Here is a 23057-nt window from a genome sequence, read left to right as displayed (position 1 = left end):
TTTAATTTTTTAATCAGTTCCCCTCCAAAAAATTGAGATTTTGATTGGAATTGCATTGAATCTATGGATTAATTTTGGGAAAAATGGTAACTTTACAATACTTCCTATTCAAGAACATATGTTTCTTCACTTTTTCATGCCTCCTTTCATGCCCTTCAGTGAGCTTTTATAGTTTAAGTTCAATTTGTATACTTATAAAAATATATGTTTCACGGAGTAAAAACGTTTGAAAACTGCTGCAATAAGGAGTTAATTAGGAGTTAAAAGAGCATTTGGCTGTATATCAGTATATCCAGATTTTAGTTCTGGAACACTCTCTATTGAACTTTGTAACTCTAGAAAAAAACTTCTTCAGGCCTCAATTTCTTCAACTATGAAGAAATGGAATGGATGTCTATAAGAACACAGAGTTTTGTGATTTTCCAACAGTAAATGATATATTAATGGGAAAATACTTAATTTCCCCCCATTTTTTCCTGCATTGTTTTTTGTTCTGATGATAAACATGATGCCTACTGTAACTTTTTTAAACATAGAAGGAAAAGAAACAGAATTTTAAAATTATTTCAAATTGTACTGCATAGTGGCAACCATTGCTAGACTTTTTCTTTATTGCCTTTCAGTAATTTTCTTTGCATAGTTGCGACCATACTGTATATACAAACTTGTACCCTAAATTTTTTCTTTTGCCTGGATTATACCATAAGGATGTCCCATGTCTTTTAGAACATTTTGTATACATAATTCTTGAACAGTATATAGTATTTAATTATTTGGCTCCGTGGTAATTTTGAATATTTAAATTGTCTCAAATACTTGTGAAAAAATCTATATTTGCATTTATGATTTTTAAGGTTGTAGTGTTAATTCACTGAAAATTAAAGGGATAGTAGTTACACAGGAAATTTATTACCACCAAGGAGTGGTAAAAAACTGAATATATAAACAGATTTGAGAAGTAAAGCATTTGCATCAACAATCTTGCTTTGACATGCTACTCCATTCTGGAAAATTTCCAGAGGAGACAATTCCGAGATCTATCTTTCTGGTTATTTCTCATTTTAAATTCTAAAAAGAAAAGCAGTCCAATTATATGCAGCATCTCCAGTTCTTGAGTTTTCTTAAATTTATCTCTCTGTATGCTGGCGTGGATGTTCACATATTACTTTCAGATAAGATGCAAAGGTGAAGTTCTTTGAGCCCTAGCAAACCTGAGAATGTGTTTCTCTTGCCTTCTTACATAAATGACAACCTGGTGGGCACAGAAATCTTCGGCTAAAACATGCTACCCTTAAAACTCTGTAGCCTTTGTTTCATGATTTTAGCATTCTGTATGATAAGAAGACAAGTCTGAGATTAACATGAGGTTTATTCTTTTGTAAGTATCATGCTTTTTCCACTCAGATGTCTACTGTGTCTGCATTTGAAAATTTCTTTAAAAAAATTGGCATTTGTCTAGATGTTGGTCTCTGTACATACATTTTTTTTCTTAGCACCTTATAGTCTAACTTAAAGATTCAAAATCACATTCAACTCAAGAAACCTTTCTCCTATTATTTCCTTTCAATTTGTTCTGATCATTTCATCAAAAGCATTAAATATCTATGTATTGGCTCTGTATATGTCATCCATCTTTTTACTTCCTTATCCTTTTTATGTCTGACCCTTCTATGTTTTCTAGGAGTGAATCTCAAGTCAGTCTACCATATCATTGATTCTAATTCTGTAGTGGTGAGTATGCTCTTACTGCTTTCTAAAAGCTCTCAAAGCTCACTTTGAATTCTGTGATTGCACCTTTTAGAATTTATTTTAAATCTCTCCTTGACTATGATAGACAGAAAAATGGTCCCTCACAGATGACCATAACCTAATCCCTGGAACCTGTGAATATGTCACCTTACATGGTAAAAGGGACTTTGCAGATGTGGTGAAGGATCTTTATTGAGATGGAGAGATTAGCCTGGATTATCCAGTTAGGCCCAATGTAATTATAAGAGTCTTTATAAAATGGAGGAAGGAGGGGCAAAATGAGGAGAAAGTGATGTGACAACAGAGCAGAGATTGGAGTGATGCAGCCACGAACCAAAACATGCAGGTAGACTCTAGAACCTGAAAGAGATGAGGAGTGGATTCTTCTCAGGAGACCCCAGAAGAGTACCAGCCCTGCCTATCAACACCCTGATTTTAGTCCCTTAAGATTCATTTTGGAATTCTGATCTCCAGAACTGAGTGAATACATGTTTTGTTTCAGGCCACTAACTTTGTGGTAGTTTATTACAGCAGCAACAGCAAACAGATACACTTGACTTTCTTTTAGCTTCAAAGAACTTCAAAGAAATCCCTTACCATTTTTCTTCATCCTAGACCTCTTACTTAATAGGTCCTGCACTTTCCTGTATTTTATAGAGAGTACAAGCAGACAAGTGATAAATCCCTTATTTCTCTTGAGCAGATATTTGCCACAAAATACTTGTCTTATTCCACTTGAGTGTTATGTCCTTCAACGTTTTTTTTTTTTAAGGTACAATCTATTCTCCACACATTCTTCAAGCTACAATGTCTATTCTTTATCCATGAGTAGGTTGTGTACCCCTGGTATTGTCCATCTTTAGTTAGTTTGGTTGTCCAACGAGATGCTATTGGAATCCTCGTCCCTACTTTTACACCTGGAGATGACCAGCATCTAGTCAACTTTTTGATACTTTGTGGGCTTTGTAGATTTGATGATCTTTTTATCTCATCTTTCTTTGAGGCATGGAATTTATTATGCTACTTTAAGCAGTATTTACTTTTATTTTTCCTTCACAGATGTAGTGAATTAAACATATACATATTCAACTACTAAGTATTATATTTCCATGACCATTCCAGGCTTGCTTCTTTAGTTGCTAATTTTACATCTCCAGTCACATTTCATTGCTGGCAATTTTTTCCTTGAGATAAGTGTAAGAAAAATGATATATTGGGGGCTGTAGGTGATGAGTCCATCCTGATCACCTTATAAAGTAGCTTTTTGAACCAAGCTGGTGGTGGGGGGGGGATGTGGTTTCCTTTCCTGTGGTGAGTCTGTGAGCCCATGTCTACATGGTAGAGCCAAAATGGGAACCAGTGAATGGATATTTCATCTCCTTCCCCAGCCCCATGCTGTCCATCCTGTATGGCATCCCTCTTAGGCTTTAGGATTTTAGTGAGCTTTGGTTAGTGAAAATTCTTCATTTCTGGCAGACAGTAGAGTAGTTTTCCTTGTTTCTACTGTTTCTGAAGGTTTGTACAAATAATTGTTATCAAGCATTTCAATGGGAACATAAGAATGACAAATCAGGAGTTGTTAGTTTTCTGTCCTAGTAATACAAAAGTATTGTTTCTTCTTTTTTCTTTTCTTCTTAAACCTAGACAGACACATGCTAATGTTGTCAGTGGGTTTCTTTTAAAACTTAATTTTTTTTAGAGTGGCTGTAGATTCATAGCAAAATTAAAAGGAAGTACAGAGATTTTCCCATATACTGCCTGCCCACATATGCATCGCCTCCCCCACTATCAACATCCCCTACCAGAGTGGTACATTGGTTATAACTGATGAGCCCACATTGACACATCATAATCACAGTTGAGAGATACTTTACTTCTTTTCCCAAAATCCATCGTTTACATTACAATTCACTCTTGGCATTGTACACTCTCTGGGCATTGACAAATGCATTATGACATGTATCCATAATTACTGTATCATACAGAGTATTTTCACTGCCCTAAAAATCCTCTGTTCTCTGCCTATTCATCTCTCCTTCCCCTATCTCCCAGCAACCACTGATCTTTTTATCATCTCCATAGTTTTACCTTTTCCAGAGTGTGATATAGTTGAAATCATACAGTACGTAGCCTTTGCAGATTGGCTTTTTTCAGTGAGTAACATGCGTTCAAGATTCCTCCATGTCTTTTCATGGCCTGATAGCTCATTTCTTTTTAGCACCAAATAATATTCCATTATCTGAATGTACCATGGTTTATTTATCCATTCAGCTACTGGAAGACATCTTGATGGCTCCCAAGTTTTGGCAATCATAAATAAAGCTGCTATAAACATCTGTGTTCAGTTTTTGTATGAAAATTACTCCATATGGGTAATTTCCAAGGAATGTGATCATGGCGTCATGCGGTAAGAGAATGTTTAGTTTTGAAAGAAACTACCAAACTGTGTTCCAGAGTGTCTGTGCCATTTTGCATTCCTACCAGCAATAAATGTGAGTTCCTTTTGCTCCACGTCCTCACCAGCATTTGGTGTTTTCAGTGTTCTGGATTTTAGCTATTCCAATAGGTACATAGCTGGTATCTAGTCGTTGTTTTAATTTGCATTTCCCTAATGGCATATGATGTGGAGTACCGTTTCATATGATTACTTGCCATCTGTATAGCTTCTTTGGTGAGATGTCTGACAAGATCATAAGATCTTTGGCCCATTTTTCAACTGGGTTGTTTGTTTTCAAATTGTTGAGTTTTAAGAGTTCTTTGTATATTTTGGATTAACTTTCCTTTATCAGATGTGTCTTTTGCAAATATTTTCTCTGAGTCTGTGGCTTGCCTTCTCATTTCCTTGACATTGTCTTTTGCAGAACAGAAGTTTTTAATTTTAATGAAGTCCATCTTATCAATTTTTTTTCATGCATTGTGTCTTTGGTGTTGTATCTAAAAAGGCCCCACCCTACCCAAGGTCATCTAGGTTTTCTCCTATGTTATCTTCTAGGAGTTTTATAGTTTTGTGTTTTACATTTAGGTCTATGATCCACTTTGAGTTAATTTTTGTGAAGGGTATAAGGTCTGTGTCTAGATTCATTTTTTTTTTGCATGTGGATGTCCAGTTGTTCCAGCACCACTTGTGGAAGGGACTATTTTGCTCAACTGTACTGTCTCTGCTCATATTTCAAAGATCAGCTGACTATATGGGGGTCTATTTCTGGGCTCTCTAGTCTATTTCATTTATCTATTTTTCTGTTTTTTTTCTTTTTTTCACAAGTACCACACTGTCTTGATTACTGCAGCTTTATAGTAAGTCTTGAAGTTGTGTAGCATCAGTCCTCCAACTTTGATATTCTCCTCAACATTGTGTTGGCTATTCTGGGTCTTTTGCCTCTCATTATAAATTTTAGAATCAGTTTGTCAGAATTCACAAAATGACTTGCTGGAGTTTTGATTGGGATTGCATTGATTCTATAGATTAGTTTGGGAAGACCTGACATATTTACAATATTAAGTCTTCCCATCCATGAACATGGAATATATCTCCATTTATTTCGTTCTTTGATTTAATTCATTAGAGTTTTGTAGTTTTCCCTATAAACATCTTGTACATATCAACATTTTGTTAGATTTATACCTAAGTATTTCATTTTGGGGAGGTGCTAATGTAAATGGTATTGCGTTTTTAACTTAAATTCCATTTGTTCATTGCTGGTATATAGGAAAGAGACTGACCTTTTGTATATTAACCTTGTTATTACCACTTATCAATGGATTTTTAGACACACGTTTGCTTTACTGGGGGCTCACTTAGACATGAAAAGCCTCAGGTGACCGTCCATCTCCCAAGGACACTCATGAACTTCATTTCTGTGATCTCAGATCTCTGATATTTATGGCCTACAATATTTGTTGGTTTGATAATAAGCTAAGCAATAGTTTTCAAACTGTGCTGAACAGTTCTGTGTCCTACAGTTTCATGCCACTGTGTCTTCACAAAGACCACTTAGGGTGAAATTGAGTGCATGGGGCTCTGAACTCTGTATATCATTTTAGCCAGAGCAACTCAGTTTTTCTTTATAGTTTTAATTTTGAAATTATTTTAGATTCAAAGAAGAGTCTACCCTGTTTCCCTTACTGTTAACAGGTTATAGAAATAAGGTACATGATGAAAACTAAAAAATAAACTAAATTACTCTTAACTATTAACTAATTATGATTAACTAAATGACAGGTTTTTTTTGGATTTCACTGATCTTTCCACAAGTGTACTTTTTTGAGCAGCTCAGTTTTTAATCTGTTTTACCAACTGGATTTCATGTGAGATTTTATTTAGGTCAAGGGTCTGCTAGCTGCTTCTTGCCCCTACCTCCACTTTATAAACTCTCAATTACTGCTAGTTAGCCATGAAGGAAAAGTAGAATGGCAGCTTCTCTTCTCATCATCTCACCTCATCTAAGGAATGCATCTATTCCTTATTGAATCCTCTTGTACCCTTATGAGGTCAAAGGGTGAGAAATGGAATATTTCCTGCCATATCAGTAAACAAAGGATGTCACAGTCATCAGCGACTGCAGCCACCACCCATAGTGAGTTGGTGAGCCCTGAGGAAACTCAGGATATGAAAACACAGGATACTGGCCCCAGATAGCTGAGGTGCATATCAAAGGAATGCAGACTCTTGCATCTTCCCAAACATAGAAAAGCACTAAACGCTTTAACTTGAGATCATCTGGTTTTCTTTACTTAACAGTAATCTTTTGACATTCAGACTACCTGCCCTTTGTTGCAAAACTCCTATATATCCTAGCCCCACCCTTGCCTCCTCCAAGCAGTTCTCTCGGGATTACTTGAGATGCTACCTCCCCGGCTTGAAGTCCTAAAAATTCCCACCAAATAAAACATAACTCTCAACTTTTAGGTTGTGCATATTTTTTAGCAACAGGGGAATGGAGCGGATATTTTAAAATTTTGTTTTACAGATGGAGAAACTGAGGCACAGAGATGTTGAGTAACTTACAGATAAGAGTCAAATTGAAGGGGTCTCCTGACTGTTGACTGACATTCTTATTCACTCCACAAGGCCTTCATATGAGCAATACATACCTGAGAGAGAAAAGCTGATCAGCCTCCGACTTCCTTGCCCTTGCACAGTCTCATCAGAGCCAATACTTTTAAAAATCTGTAAGAAGACAGAAAATGGGAGACAAGCAAAGAAAGCATTGAAATAGATACACTTCAATACAAACATGCTTAATCACAGTTATTTCTGTAGCTACAGAATACAAAGACAGTAGCATTGTGATTTCATTAGGCTACTACTGATTAAAAGAAGCTTTTAGCAACCTAATGTCTTTCCCAGTAATAGAGTGGGAAATGCTAGTGGGGATGAGGGGTACTTTTCAGAGAAATGGAAATCAACAAAAATAATTACTTTAATATTAGAGCCCCTTTATAACCACTTATGTAAACAAGGCCTTTTCACATTCAAATTTGCAAAAGGTATTTATTAAAGCAGACCCTAAGGCAGTAGAATGATAGGTCAATAGATGTTTACTGTTGTAATTACAATACGTTTCCATTAGCAAAGAATAGTGTTAAACTGCTGTATCTTCATTCCTTCTGATCTGTATTACTACCTAGAGATTTCCAGGAAATTCTGTTTATTAGGGAGGAGACCGAGCATGGCATTAAGAAGCTATTCTGAGGTCTCTTTATTTAACTGCCTTCCTGGGATGTTTCAGAACACAGTTGTTACATGGGTTATCTTCGTCTAGTAGATATTTGCAAACCAGGTTGCCAAAATCTTTTACTTTCCATCACTGCTCAATATTTATCTGTTAATGGATTAATCAAAGCAGCTAGAGTCCTTGCTTCCATTCTCTTCTAGGCAAGTTTTACTTAGAAATGATTCTGAGTATTTATTCAAAGGCAGAGTTACCTTTGCATATGTTATATATTTGCAGAAAATAATATACAAATCTGAGCATTAAGCAAATCCATACAGTGTCCACTTTTTAGAAGATAATCTGCACTGAAGAAGCAAAAAATGGAGAACTCGATGACCTCTTACTCAAAGTCTCTCTGTTTCGAGGTTCTGTGGGCTTGCTCTCTTTCTACTGCCTCTCAGTATTTTTGATGCTGGAAGAGTTGTGACTGGATGTGACCATCATCTTGCCTTATATGAGACTGGGAGTAATGACCGGGCATCACTAGGGCTCACAGCTTTCTCCCAAGAAGAATACAAAGGGATTATTAGAACACCTCCTCATAAAGCAGGTGCCCCTGGTGGGCCTACATGCTCGGCTGCAGCTCGTGTGCCAATCTTCTCAGTATGTCTGCTTTTAGGCCCACGTGCAGGAGGCATTTCAGGGATGCTGGGCTGCCCAGCAGAGGGAACAAATGTGGGTGACATATGGAATGGGGTGAGTCAGAATGCTGGTTGGGCTGAAGTATCAGCCCTCTTCACAATGGACAGCCTGCTCCTTCCCAGTCTGTGTTTATTCTGCTCTTTGCCTGGCTGACCCCGAGCAGCAGAGGTCAACAGTACAGAGACTGCATCCTCAGGCTGGACAACTCTCTTAGCTCTCAAAGTGGCCAATGTGCATGGGCCTAATCAGGGTTCAAAATTCCTTCATGTTGAGGACTTTTCTTCATTTTCAAATCTATGCCTGAGCAAAGGTCATGGGAGACTTGGGCAGGCTGGCCACACTCCCTTCCAGTGATGTACCTGCCTATGTGGGACAATTACAATTGACACTTCCTAATTCTAGTTTAAAGATGTCAACATCTAGCTTGTTCCATCTCAGAATATAAATTCCTTGAGGGCACAACAAAAAGTATACTTTTAATAGAGCCTTGATTTTACACTGTTTAAAAGGTAGGATTAAACTGCACATTTCATGCTAGTCTAAATGAGCTTAAACTTGCAATGATAACAAAGAATAGTACATCTGTTCCTTCTTATTTAAAACATAATTTTGATCCCTCGTATTTAAATATTTTTCTGCTGGAAATTCAAGGCATTTACAAAAAGGTCCTTCATATTTATTGCATCAAAACAAGCCTGTAGACAAAAAGATAATGTATATTTTTCAGAAGCTACTAAGTTCAGAGGGGAGACACACATTTAAAACTTCATAAACATTTCCCTAACTCATGGCTTTTTGCTAACATTATTTATCAAGTCATCTCAGCGCCAGACTGATGATACAAAGGGGGAGGCAACAGATGATAAACATTTTCCAGGAAGTAAAGATGTTTGAGAAGGTTTTGCATCCTGGCTTTTTGCTCAAGATGAGTTCCAGAGGCTGGTCTGAGGTTCAGAAATCTGCTGCATTACAGAGATATGCTCTACCATTTACTGACTGTGAAAATGGTGTGAAAACTCAGGAAAAATAGTCTCACCCTGGAACAACCTAAGACTGAGGGGAACATCAGGGAATTGCTCATCTTCTCAGGGCTGCACATTCCCTTGGCTTTTCAGCCTGTCTGATGCCCAGTTGTTATTCCAAGCACTGGGCACTGGGTCTTGATGTCCCCTCTTAGACGCAGTGCACAGTGTCACCGTGTTTTGCACACAACTTATTTCCACAACCAAGCCTACTTGGAAAATGGTTTAACAGATTCAAGGCTGAATCTTCTGGGAAGGGGGGATCAAGAGGGTGGAGCAGGAGTGTGTGGGGCTCACCTCCCCCACAAGCACAGTGAAAATTACATCTACATGCAGAACAATTCTCACAGAAAACCAACTGGAAACTGGTAGAAGATCCCTTATACAACCAAAGCTGCAAGAAAGATCCCCATGTAGCTGGGTAGGATAAAAATAAAAGGCATCAGGATGGGACTGGTGGTCCTGGAAGGGATCTGTGAAGGAGGGAGTGTCCGCACAGGAAGGCTCTTGCTCTGAGAAATCCCTGTCTGCTGGGAGGTCTGCTGGGACAGATAGGAAGCTGGAGGAGCCTGTACTCCACTTGCAAGGAGTGTCTGTGTGCTGGCTTGCTAGCAATAAGGGCAGAGAGAGACTGGTGTTGATGGCTGCCACCTCTCTGTACCTCCCAGCCCAAAATGCATGCTGAGTGGGGCTGCTAGTACACGCATCAGCTAGGCACTAAAACTCGGGTGGAAGAACCCTGGGAGAGGACTTGGTCTAGTTGCGCGGAGACAGCCTAGAGGGCCTGGAGTGTGGTCCAGGCTGCCATGGTTAGTGCACTTGAGATAGGATGTGCATTCACCATTGGAGCCCTACTATCAGAGTGGTGCCGGGTGGGGCACGGGTCCGCCAATGAAGCCCCACTGTCAGTCGCAAAGTGCGACTCTGACTGTTGGTGGGCTTTGTGGAAGGCTGATAATGGACTCAGATGTCAGTTTCCCTGGTGGGCAGCCCCTGGGGAGGAGTATGCAGAGGTTCGTTTCCTGGTGGGTGCACTCCTCACATGGCAGGTTGGAGCCAGATCTCGGTGAAAAGGTCCAGGGAGAGCCCTACCATAGAGGCAGCCCGGGTCCCAGGTAGCAGCACAACCACCTCAATTCCTGCAGTCACAATGCCCCGGCCCCACTGCCAGCCTAGCACTAGGGTCTGGGATGAATACAACAGAGAAACGGATGTGACCTTGGGCTGCTTATGCGCAAAACCTCAGATACCTGCATGGGCACTGCATAGGTTTGCTGTGACCACATGGGCCTCAATGGATTCTGTGCTCACCTCCTTGGGGACATAGGACATACAGCAATGGAACCTTATGAAACCCAACCCTCAGGGCTTCTACTCCAACAACTAGGGAGCAGACCCTGCCCCTGACAAGGCTGTGACAGCCATGCAGCAAAGAGGAGGACCCACCCAATATCTGCAGCTCTGGATACCACATGAATCACACCTCCTATCAAGGGGATAATGGTCAGCACACTGAGGAAATAGCCCTCACACCAAAAATATTGGACTGACACAATCTACACAGGGATGCTCCCAAAAATATTGGACTGACACAATCTACACAGGGATGCTCCCACATAAAAACAGCACTTCAAGACCACAATAGATAACTATTTCTCTTAACTTCATAGAGACAGAGAAATGAAAAAGCAGAGGAACTACTCCCAATTAAAAGAACAAGAAAAATCCCCTGAAAAAACAAAAATGAAATACCTCTCCAGGCTACTGGAGCCCAAGTTGAAAAAGGAAGTAACAGAAACACTAAAGGAATTAATAAATATTACCAATAGAAATGCAGATCGCTGTAACAATGAACTAGAAACTATAAAGAGGAACCAATCAATATTAGATAACTCAATTGCCAAGATAAAAACTGATCTAAAAGCAATGAACAGCTGACTAAATAGTGCATAATAATGAATAGGTGATCTGGAAGACAGAATAATGGAAATCACTCAAGCAGAACAGCAGACAGAAAGACAAATGAAAAAATGAAAGCAATGAACAAGATCTATGGGATAATATGAAGTGTGCCAACTTACACATAATACAGGTTTGAGAAGGAGAAGAAAGAGAGAAGGGGATAGAAAATGAAAAAATGTATTTGAAGAAATTATGGCTGAAAACTTCCCAAACCTAAAGAAGGAAACAGGTATCCACGAACAAACCCACATTAAGACATATCATAATTAAAATGGCAAAAGTTAAATATAAAGAGAGGAGCACCAAGAGAAAAACAAAGCGTCAGTTACAAGGAAACCCCCATAAGCCTATCAGTTGATTTCTCTACAGAAACTTTGCAGGCCAGAAGGGGGTAGCATGATATATTCAAAGTCCTGAAAGGGAAAAACCTGCAACCTAGGGTACTCTACCCAGCAAGATTATCATTCAGAATAGAAGGAGAGAAGAAGAATTTCTCAGACAAGCAAAAACTAAAAAATACAGTAATACTAAACCTATCATGAAAGAAATATTGAAAGGTCTTCTCTAAATTGAAAAGAAGCAAAAATCTATAGGAAAGGGAAAAATCACAATAGGAAAGGCAAATAAATAAAAGGACAAAAGATCACTTAAATAAGCCAGTACATAGATTAAAAAAAAAACATTTTTGTAAAAGTGATCATAACCTCAATAAATAGTAAAAGGATAAACATGAAGATGTAAAATAGGGCATCAAAACCACAGACTGTGGGAGAAGGGAGTTAAAAAATATGGATTTTAAAAAAACGTGTTTGAACTTACATGACTATCAGTCTAATCAAGTAGATATAGCTATGGGTTACACTTGAAAACCAAGGTAACCACAAATCAAAAATATACAATAGATTCACAAAAATAAAAAAGAAAGGAACTCAAGCTTAATACAAAAGAAAACCATCAAACCACAAAAGGAAAAATGAAAAGAACAAAATTTCGTTCAAAGAAGAACAAGGAAGAACTACAAAATCAACTGGAAAACAAGGTTTAAAATGGCAATAAATACATACTTATCAATAATATCTTTAAATGTCAATGGACTAAATACCCCAATCAAAAGACACAGAATGGTAGACTGGATAAACAAACTAAGAACCTACAATATGCTGCCTACAGGAGATCCACTTTAGGCCAAAAGACACAGATAGATTGAAAGTGGAGATAGAAAAAGATATTTCATGCAAATATAAACAACAAGATAGCAGAGGTAGCAACACTCACATCAGACAAAATCGACTCTAAAACAAAGTTTGGAAAGAAAGACAAAGAAGGACACTCTATAATGATAAAGGGATCAATACAAGAAGAGGATATTATACTTGTTAACATATATGCACCCAGTACAGGAGAACCTAGATATATAAAACAAATACTAGCAGACGTAAAGGGAGAAACTGACAGGAATACAATTATAGTAGGAGACTTTAATACTCCTCTGACATCAATGGACAGATCTTCCAAAGAGAAAATCAATAAGGCAACAGAGATCCTAGAAGACACAACAGAGCCATTGGACTTATTGATATCTGCAGGACACTACATCCAAAAAACTCAAAATACAAATTCTTTTCAAGTGCACATGGAACATTTTCTAGGATTGACCAGATACTAGGACACAAAACAAGCTTCAACAAATTTAAGAGGATAGAAATTATTTCAAGCATCTTTTCTGACAACAATGGTATGAAACTAGAAATCAACCGCAGAAAGAAAAAGAGGAAAAAAACCCACAATCACATGGAGACTAAACAGTATGTTATTAAAAAACCAACGGATCAACAATGAAATCAAGGAGGAAATCAGAAAATACCTTGAGACAAATGATAATGAAAACACAACCCTACAAAATTTATGGGATGCAGCAAAAGCAGTTCTAAGAGGCAACTTCATAGCGATACAGTCCTTCCTCAAGAAACAATCTTGAGGCCTTCCTCAAGAAAAATCTCAAATAAACAACCTAACCTAACACCTGAAAGAACAGGAAAAAGAACAAACAAAACTCAAAGTCAGCAGTAGGAAGGAAATAATAAAGATCAGAGAGGAAATAAATAAAATAGAAATTTAAAAAATGGAAAAGATCAATAAAACCAAGAGCTGCTTTTTTGAATAGACAAAAAAAATTGATAAACTTCTAGCCAAGCTCACCAAGAAGAGAGAGGAGCCAAATAAACAAAATAAGGAATGAAAGAGGAGAAATAATAACTGATACTGCAGAAATATAGAAAATCATAAAAGACTACTATGACAACAAACTGGACAACCTAGAAGAAATGGACAAATTTCTAGAAACATATAGCCTGCCATACTTGAGTCAAGAAGAAACAGATAATTTGAACAGACCAATCACAAAGCAAAATAGAATCTGTAAAAACAAAACAAAACAAAAAATGAACAAACAAACAAAACTCCCTGCAAACAAAAGTCCAGGACCAAATAGCTTCCCTGGGGAATTCTACCAAACATACAAAGAAAAACTTATACCAATCCTTCTCAAACTATTCTAAAAGAAGAACTTATGTCAATCCTTAAACTATTCCAGAAGATTGAAGAGGAGGGAAAACTCCCAAAGTCATTCTATGAAGCCACCATCATCTTGATACCAAAACCAAAGACATTAAAAATAAAGAAAATTACAGGCCAACATCTCTGATGAATATAGATGCAAAAAATCTCAACAAAATATTAGCAAACTGTATCCAACAATACATAAAAAGGACCATACACCATGATCAAGTTGGATCCTTTCCAGGGTCACAAGGATGGTTTGACATAAGGCAAATCAATGTGATACAACACTTAGTAACAAAAGAAGAGACAAAACCATATGATCATCTCAAGAGATGTAGACAAACCATTTGATAAAATTCAACCATTTGATAAAATTCAACATCCATTCTTGATCCATCTCAAGAGGTGCAGACAAACCATTTGATAAAATTCAATATCCATTCAACATCCAAAATTCAGACAAACTATTTGATAAAATTCAACATCCATTGGATAAAATTCAAAGTGAGTATAAAGGGAATATATCTCAATGTAATAAAAGCCATTTATGACAAACCCACAGCCAATATTATACTCAGCAGTGAAAAGCTGAAAACCTTCCTGCTAAAATCTGGAACAAGATAGGGATGCCCACTCTCACCACTTCTCTTCAACATAGTATTGGAAGTCCTAGCCACAGGAATCAGACAAGAAAAAGAAATAAAAGGTATCCAAATTGGAAGGGAAGTGATAAAACTGTCATTATTTGCAGATGACATGATACTACATACAGAAAACCCTGAAGACTCCAAACAAAAACTACTAGAACTGATAAGCAAATTCAGCAGAGTAGCAGGATACAAGATTAACATACAGAAATCTGTTGCATTTCTTTGCACTTACAATGAAATACCAGAATGAGAAAGTTAAAAAAAAAAGATCCCATTTAAAATCACATTAAAAAAACCCAACAACCTAGGAATAAACTTAACCAAAGAGGTAAAAGATCTATATGCTGAAAACTATAAAACACTGATAAAGGAAATTGAAGATGATTCAAAGAAATGGAAAGATATCCCATGCTCTTGGATTGGAAGAATTAATATTGTTAAAATGGCCATACTACCCAAAGCAATCTACAGATTTAATGCAACCCCTATTAAAATACCCATGACATTTTCCACAGAACTAGAATAATCCTAAAATTTACATGGAACTATAGAAGACCCAGAATTGTCAAAACAATACTGAGGGAAAAGAACAAAACTGGAGGCATAACCCTTCCAGATTTCAGACAATGATAGAAAACTACAGAAATCAAAACAGTGTGGCATTGGAACAAAAACAGGCATATAGATCAATGGAACAGAATAAAGAGCCCAGAAATAAACCCATACGCCTATGGTCAACTAGTCTATGACAAAGGAGGCAAGAATATACAATGGAGAAAATGGACAGTCTCTTCAGTAAGTGGTGTTGGGAAAGCTGGACAGCTACATGTAAATCAGTGAAATTAGAACACTCCCTCACACCAAATATATAAATTAACCTAAAATGGTTCAAAGATCTAAATATTAGATATGACACCATAAAATTCCTAGGAGAAAATGTAGGCAAAACATTCTCAGACATAAATCATAGCAATGTTTTCTCAGATCAGTCTCCCAAGGCAAAAGAATTAAAAGCAATGATAAACAAATGGGACTGAATCAAACTTATAAGCTTTTGCACAGCAAAGAAAACCATCAACAAAATGAAAAGACAACCTATGGAATTGGAGAAAGTATCTGCAAATGATTAAATCAACAAAAGGTTAGCATCCAAAATATACAAAGAGCTCATACAACTCAATAACAAACAAACAAACAAACAATCAAAAAATGGGCAGAAGACCTAAATATACATTTTTACGAAGAAGACATACAGATAGCTAACAACCACAGGAAAAGATGCTCAACATGGCTAATTATTAGAGAAATTTATATCAAAACCACAATGAAGTATCACCTCACACTGGTCAGAATGACTACCAAAATGTCTACAAATAATAATGCTGGAGGGGGTGTGGAGAAAAGGGTACCCTCCTACACTGTTGGCAGGAATGTAAATTGGTGCAATCACTATGGAAAACAGTGTGGAGATTCCTAAAAGAACGAAAAATAGAGTTACCACATGATTTAGCAATCCCATTCCTGGGCATATATCCAGAAAAACACACACACTTTAATTAGAAAAGATATATGCACACCGCTGTTCATAGCAGCACTATTTACAACAGCCAAAACATGGAAACAACCAAGTGCCCACCAACAGACAATTGGTTTAAGAAGATGTGGTGTACTAATATACAATGGAATATTACTCAACCATAAAAAAGAATGTAATAATGCCATTGGCAGCAACATGGATAGACCTAGAGAATATCATACTAAGTGAAGTAAGTCAGGCAAAGAAAGGCAAATATTATATATCACTTAGATGTGAAATTTAAAAAATAATACAAATGAATGTATATATAAAACAGAAACAGACTCACAGACACAGTAAACTTATGGTTACCAAAAGGGAAAGGGAGGGAGGGAAGGAATAAATTAGAAGTATGGGATTAACAGATACAAACTACATAAGGTAGACAAGCAACAAGGATTTATTGTATAGCACAGGAAACTACATTCAATATCTTGTAATAACCTATAATGGAAAATAATCTGAAAAAAAATATATATATAATTGAATCACTTTGCTATATACCTGAAACACAATATTGTAAATTAACTATACTGTAATAAAAAAAAGTATTTTATATCTACACAGATGAACATTTTTTATTACTAGAGTGAGACAATTTATCACCAGTTTTATTCCTTCTTATGTACGCATTTGAGACAACTGTTCATATATAGAAGTAGGTGCAAATACAAGGAGCTTTATTATAGTAATGTCCTTCATTTTCTTTAAATCTCTACAAGCTATGTACAAAACAAAAACATAGTAATCAATCAGTAAAAATTAATTTAAATTGCCTATCCACTGACAATCCCTTTAAGTCTTCCTTCAGCTCTAATGAGAGCCAAGAATTCGAACCACCTGAGTTGCACATGGCAATCACTGCAATCACTGCAGCCACTCACTTTCTCAGCAAACACCAGGATTCTGAAGTGCCTGCTTGGCTGCTCCCTAGATGCTTTTCCACCCCCAAGCCAATGCACATAATAAGATCTAGAATAGGTGAGACCGATGCCTTTCCTTAACTATGTGTGAAAGAGGAAGAGTGAAAGGAGAAGTTGGAAAAGAGAACCTACAGACCACTGGCATATTCTCAGGCAGATCAATTTCAGGAAAGCAAACATATGGGAACTGAGAATCTGGAATCATTGCTCCTGTTACTCCTGGGAATGCCATCATATATGCCCAGGGAAATATTTACCCCAGGTTGAAAACAGGTGGGATAAGTGAAAGGGGTAACACCTGGTTTTGAGATAGAGCAATGTTAACTGCAGATGGTTGAGTACCTGAGAGACAGAGGCCCAGCTGAGGAGGCAATGATATTCCAAGCATATTTGTGAACTATTTCTCATTCCAGAGATTCCCAGAAATAGTTGGTGATAAAAACCGGATTTCTTGCAGTCAATATGATGGTATCCCAGAGTATTTGACCATGTAAATGAAATAGCATCCAACTTTTAAATAAGAAGAAAAAGCTGTTCCTCCTATCATCTCATGAATCACCCAAAAGCAACAAGGAAAAGAAAAACAAAAAGGCAAACTCCATCTTCAATAAAACCACAAAATAATCTATAACTCTGAGCACAAGATATGAAGTGTGGCCTCCGTATGCACTGGAGGTAAAACTGGGGTGTGGGAAGACACCAAGTCAAGATGCACAGGACTGCAAATGAGGAGAAAAAAGGTAGTACATGCACCTGGGGATATACTGAAGAAATATGCAAAAGAAGAAAAAGATATTGAAAGGTATACCATGTTCTTGACATGATAACAATTTCAACATGATAACAATTTCAACACTTTCTTAATCTTTATTTTTATATGATCCCAATGAAACTACCCATAGGATTCAAAATTAGAGAAGCCGACTCAAATTTTCCTATGGGAGAAAGAAAAATCAAGAACAAACAACATTCTAAAAGGGGAAAATAATGAGGAAAAAATGCTATAGAAGATACTTAACCGTATAATGAAACTAGAGTAATTAAAACAGTGTGGTACTAGTACATGAATAGCCATAGCAACAAAATAGACTAGAAAGTCCAGAAATAGACCAAAAATGCTTTTAAAAACCACACAGGAATTATAATAAAGGTGAATTTTCAAATCAGTGGAGAAAATACGGATTATTTAATATTAAAATGGTGTTGGGACATCTGGATAGTAAATCCGGAAGAAGGAAACAGATTTGGATTAATATCTCATATTATATAATAAAAAATCCAAATATTTAAATTTTAAAACCAAAATCGTAAGGGCATTAGGGAAAAAGTGGAAGAACATTTTTAAAATCTCAAGTTGAAAAGGTCTTCCTACAGGTTAAGAAAAACCCTGAAGTCACAAAAGAAAACATTGATAAACTCAACTCTGGGAAAAATTAAAATGCATACATGGAAAAACCACCATATATCAAGAGATAAATGACAAACCTGCATAAGTATTTCCAACTCACATTATATTCAAAAGCCCAATTTCTTTCATGTCTAAGAAACAAAAACGACGACCAAAGGAAAAGAAGCATGAACAAAGCATATCAAAAGGCAGTTCACAGAAAGGAAAATCAAGGAATTCTCAAAATTAAGAGGTATTCAACCTCAGGCCCAATAAGAAAAAATGCTAATCAAGACTACAAGCTCTGAGTTTTCACAAGCTCTGAGTCACATTGGCAATGAGCAAATTGTTTGAGAACTTACCAGCGTGACCTGCCAGGTTTTGAGCTGTCTTTCGACTCCATTCCCACCCTTCTAAACTGTGATGCTGGAGCGGAGACTGCTCACCCCGTTTCTGCTTTTCCACCTGGCGCCTGCGCAGGCATTGCCAATAGGAGATGCCAGAGTGAAAGAGGGAGGCTGAAACAGGAAGAAGGGACTAGCTCCGCCCTCTCTGCTTCCTGTGCCGGTCCACGTTAGCCCAGCAACTGTTTCCACTTGCAGTGTTAACGCTTCACCTTTGCAGCAGCTGAATCCAGTTTTGGGTTTTTTTCCAGCACTTTAAGATTCAGCCTGACCTTTTCCATCTCAGTGAAGCATCAGTAACCTTCTCAGAAGTCATGTCCGGGCCCATGGGGTCCCTCCTCCAAGCTCACAGCACCGCTGAATAAAATCCTCCTCCAAAGAGGTCTGCGTTTCAATACTGTGAGGTCCCTCCTCTAAGCTTCTAAGTTGATTATTTCAATCTCTTCACTTGCTCCTCCCGCCTTACAGATGGAGGCTGCTTTTTGCAATTGCTACCTCCCTGATACCTTAGGATTCTCTTGTTTTCTTAACAGCTTTATACCTGTTTAACAATTATTCATATGAAACTCTAAGTAATTGTTATGGCGTCCAATTGGCTCTTAACTGGTACAGTGAATAAAGGTGTGGAGACACAGGTAGCCTCATACATTATTGGGGAGAATGTTAATTGATACACACGCATACACCCAAGAAAGCTGGCAATTGACCATTAATTTCACGTCTAGGAACTTATCACAGCTTTACTTATTTGTGTGTGAAATACTGTGTATAAAAGTGAATTTACTGTAGCTTTGTTTATATAAAGCAAAAGATTGGAGGGGGAATTAAAGGTTAATCAATAAGGGAATGTTAGATAAATTACAATGTATTCATTAGTGAAACACCTTGCAGAAATTAAAAATACTTTCTTTTTTTTTACGTAAAAAAACCCCATAATCTGTTGGTGGCCTGCGGAAGAGTATATAAGGTTACAGTAAGTCCCCTACATACAAACCTTAAAGTTGCAAACTTTCAAAGATGCGAACGTGCATTCACATGTCCAATCACGTAAGTTAGTTCACGTGTCTGGCGTACACTGTCACGTGCATGCATCCTCTACAAGTGGTTGTGCTTTGTGTACTTTGCTGTATTGTATAGGGTACAGTAGTACAGTATCTTTATTTCAAGCCCAGGATGTCTGGAAGCAAGCATCAAAGCAGCAGTGATGTAGCTGGTACTGCTAAGAAGTGCCAAACGATAATGATGGAAACAAAAGTGAAAATAATCGAGAGTGGAGTGAGGCCATCACTGTGAATGGGGTTTGGAAGAACCTTTGCCCACAGTTTGTTCATGATTTTCCTGGATTTCAGAAGGTAGATGAGTCCAAAGAGATCTTCAGCAACTTAGTGACACTCAGCAAGAAGCTGGAGCTAGATCTGCAAGAGGACAACTTCACTGAACTCCTTGTTGTGCAACATGAGAAGCTTACTAATGAAGACCTGATGGAATTGGCAGCCCAGAGAAAGGACTAAGAGAGACAAGAGGAAGAAGTAACTGAAGAATGGAAGAGATTCATGATGCAGGAAATAGCAAGGGGATTTTCTTTATTTGAGGAGGCACTGTTAGTTTCTGAGGCATAGGGCCTGAATGTAGAATGGTACATGAAGGTTACAGCAGCCGTTCAGAATGCAATCCAGTGCTACTGTGTCATCTATAATGAGAAAAATAGAGCTACTACCCAGACATCACTGGACCGGTTTTTCAAGAGGGTAGATAGAATTGAATCCAGCAAGAAACCAGAACCTGTGCCATCCATGTCAGTTGTGAGTGAAATTGCAGCTGGCCCTCCGTCTCCTATTGCTGGTGATCCTTCAGCTCTACCATCTCCCACCTCCTCTCCCTCCTCCAGTCAGTAACTCTTCCTGCCTGTTCACTTGATGCCAGCCCCTGTATGCCAACTGTTGTACTGTAATAATGTACTTTTCAAGGTACTGTACTGTAAGATTAAAATTTTCCTTTGGGATGTCCCTGGAGGTCCAGTGGTTAAAACTACCTGCTTCCAAAGCAAGGGGCGTGGGTTCGATCCCCAGTTGGGGAGATAAGATCCCACATGCTGTGCAGCGCAGCCAAAAAAAAAGTTTTCTTTATTTTTTGTGTTTGTTTTTTGTGTATTATTTGTGTGAAAAGTATTGTAAACCTAAAACAGTACAGTACCATATAGCTGATTGTGTTAGTTGGGTACCTAGGCTAGCTTTGCTGGACTTACAAGCAACTGGACTTTACAGATGTGCTCTCAGAATGGAACTCTTTCGTATGTGGGACTTATTATTGTCCCACTTAGTAATTTTTACTTTGTGGCTTGTTGTTGTGGTGTTATATCCAAAATATCATTGCCAAGACCAATGTCAAGGAGCTTTTTCTCTATGTATGCTTTGAGGGGTTTTATGGTTTCAGGTCTTTCATTTAAGTCTTTAATCCATTTCAAGTTAATTTTTGTGAGTGGTGTAAGATAGGGGTCTAATTCATTCTTCTGCATGTGGCTATCTAGTTTACCCAATACCATTTATTGAAAACACCATCCTTTCCCTACTGAGTGTTCTTGGCTCCCTTGTCTAATATTAGTTAACTGTATACTCAAGGGTTTATGTCTGAGCTCTCATTTCTGTTCCATTGGTCTGTTTCTATTTTTATGCCAGTACCATACTCTTGATTACTACTGCTTTGTAGTATAGTTTGAAATCAGAAAGCGTAATACCTCCAGTTTTGTTCTTTCTCAGAATTGCTTTGGCTATTTGGAGTCTTCTGTGGCTCCATACAAATTTTAGGATTTTTTTTCCTATTTCTGAGAAAAATGCCATTAGAATTTTGATAGGGATTGCAATGAATCTATAAGTGGCTTTCAGTAGTGTGGACATTTTAACAAAATTAATTATTTCACTCCATGAGCATGGAATGTCTTTTATTTGTGTCTTAATTTCTTTCATCAAAATTGAGTACTTTTCAGCGTACAGTTAGATCTTTTTCTTCCTTAGTTAAATGTATTTTTCTTTTCTGAATAACTTTACTGAATCAAAGATGGGTCACTAAGGAAATATATAATTATAACATGGTTAAATACATTTCTAAGTTTTTCATTGTTCTTGATGCTACTGTGAATGGGATTTTTTGCTTTCTTTATATATTTTGTTAATATATAGAAACACAGTTGACTTCTGTATGTTGATCTTGTATGCTGTAACTTTACTGAATTAATTGACTAGTTCGAATAGTTTTTTGGTATAGTCTTTAGAATTTTCTCTATGTAAGATCATGTTATTGCAAACAGACAATTTTACTTCTTTCTTTACAATTTGTATGTCTTTTCTTTTTCTTGCCTGATTACTCTGGCTAGGACTCCAGTACTATGTTGAATAGAGTTGGTGAGACTAGGCACCTTTGTCTTGTTCCTGATATTAGAGGAAAAGCCTTCAACCTTTCACTATTGAGTATGATGTTAGCTCTGAGATTGTTATATATGGCCTTTATTACCTTGAGGTATGTTCCTTCTATGCCCTATTTGCTGTATTTTCTTTATCATCATGTGTTTTCTGCATCTGTTGACATAATCATTTGATTTTTATCTTTCATTCTGTTTGTGTTTCTCATTGATTGGTTTGCATATGTTGATTTGCATACTGTTGCATATTTGCATCCCAGGGATAAATCCTACTTGGTCATATTGTATGATTCTTTTAATGTACAGTTGAATTATATTTGCTAATATTTTGTTGGGAATTTTTGTATCTATATTCATCAGAGATATTGGTCTGTAGTTTTTTTTTTTTTTGCTTTTTTTTCTTGTGGTGTCCTTATTTGGCTTTGGTATCATGGTAATTCTAGTCTTGTAAAATTAGTTTGTAACTGTTCCTTCCTCATCAATTTTTTTTGAAGTTTGCAAAGGATTGACATTAATTCTTTAAATGTTTGATTGAAATAATTGATAAATCATCCGGTCCTGGGCTTTTCTTTGGGGAGTTTTTCAATTACTGATTCAGTCTCCTTACTCATTATTGATATGTTCAGAATTTCTATTTCTTCATGATTCAGTTTCAGTAGGTTGTATGTTTCTAGGAATTTATCCATTTCTTCTAGGTTATCCAATTTGTTGGTGTAAAATTGTTCATAGTAGTGGCTTATTATCCTTTGTATTTCTGTGGTATCAGTTGTAATGTCTCCTCTTTCATTTCTGATTTTGAGTCTTCTCTCTTTTTCTCTTAGTGTAGCTAAAGATTTCTCAGTTTTGTTTATCTTTTCAAAAAATTAGTTTTTAGTTTGTTAGGCTTTTCTATTGTTTTTCTGGTCTCTGGTTTACTTATGCTCAGATTTTTGTTATATCTTTCTTTCTCCTAACTTTGGGCTTAGTTTGCTCTTTTTTTTGGTCAGTTCCTTTAAATATAAATTTAGCTTATTTATTTGATATATTTCTTTCTTCTTACTGTAGGCATTTA

At 37.1% G+C, this 23057-nt stretch overlaps 1 protein-coding gene across 3 annotated transcripts in view; it reads right to left on the bottom strand.

Annotated features, from left to right (window-relative positions):
- Positions 1-23057, bottom strand: part of HECW1 (HECT, C2 and WW domain containing E3 ubiquitin protein ligase 1) — a gene marked incomplete at both ends in the record, with an annotated part of 620984 nt that overhangs the window by 163825 nt on the left and 434102 nt on the right. For all 3 annotated transcript variants that reach the window (XM_079711607.1, XM_079711606.1, XM_079711608.1), the window contains one exon: positions 6841-6916. In XM_079711607.1, the coding sequence (XP_079567733.1) occupies positions 6841-6916 (76 nt within the window). The remainder of the gene's footprint in view (positions 1-6840; positions 6917-23057) is intronic.

Source organism: Hyperoodon ampullatus (assembly GCF_949752795.1).
Source record: "Hyperoodon ampullatus genome assembly, chromosome: 9".
Taxonomy (NCBI): domain Eukaryota; kingdom Metazoa; phylum Chordata; class Mammalia; order Artiodactyla; family Ziphiidae; genus Hyperoodon; species Hyperoodon ampullatus.
This window is presented reverse-complemented; position numbering and strand designations above follow the sequence as displayed.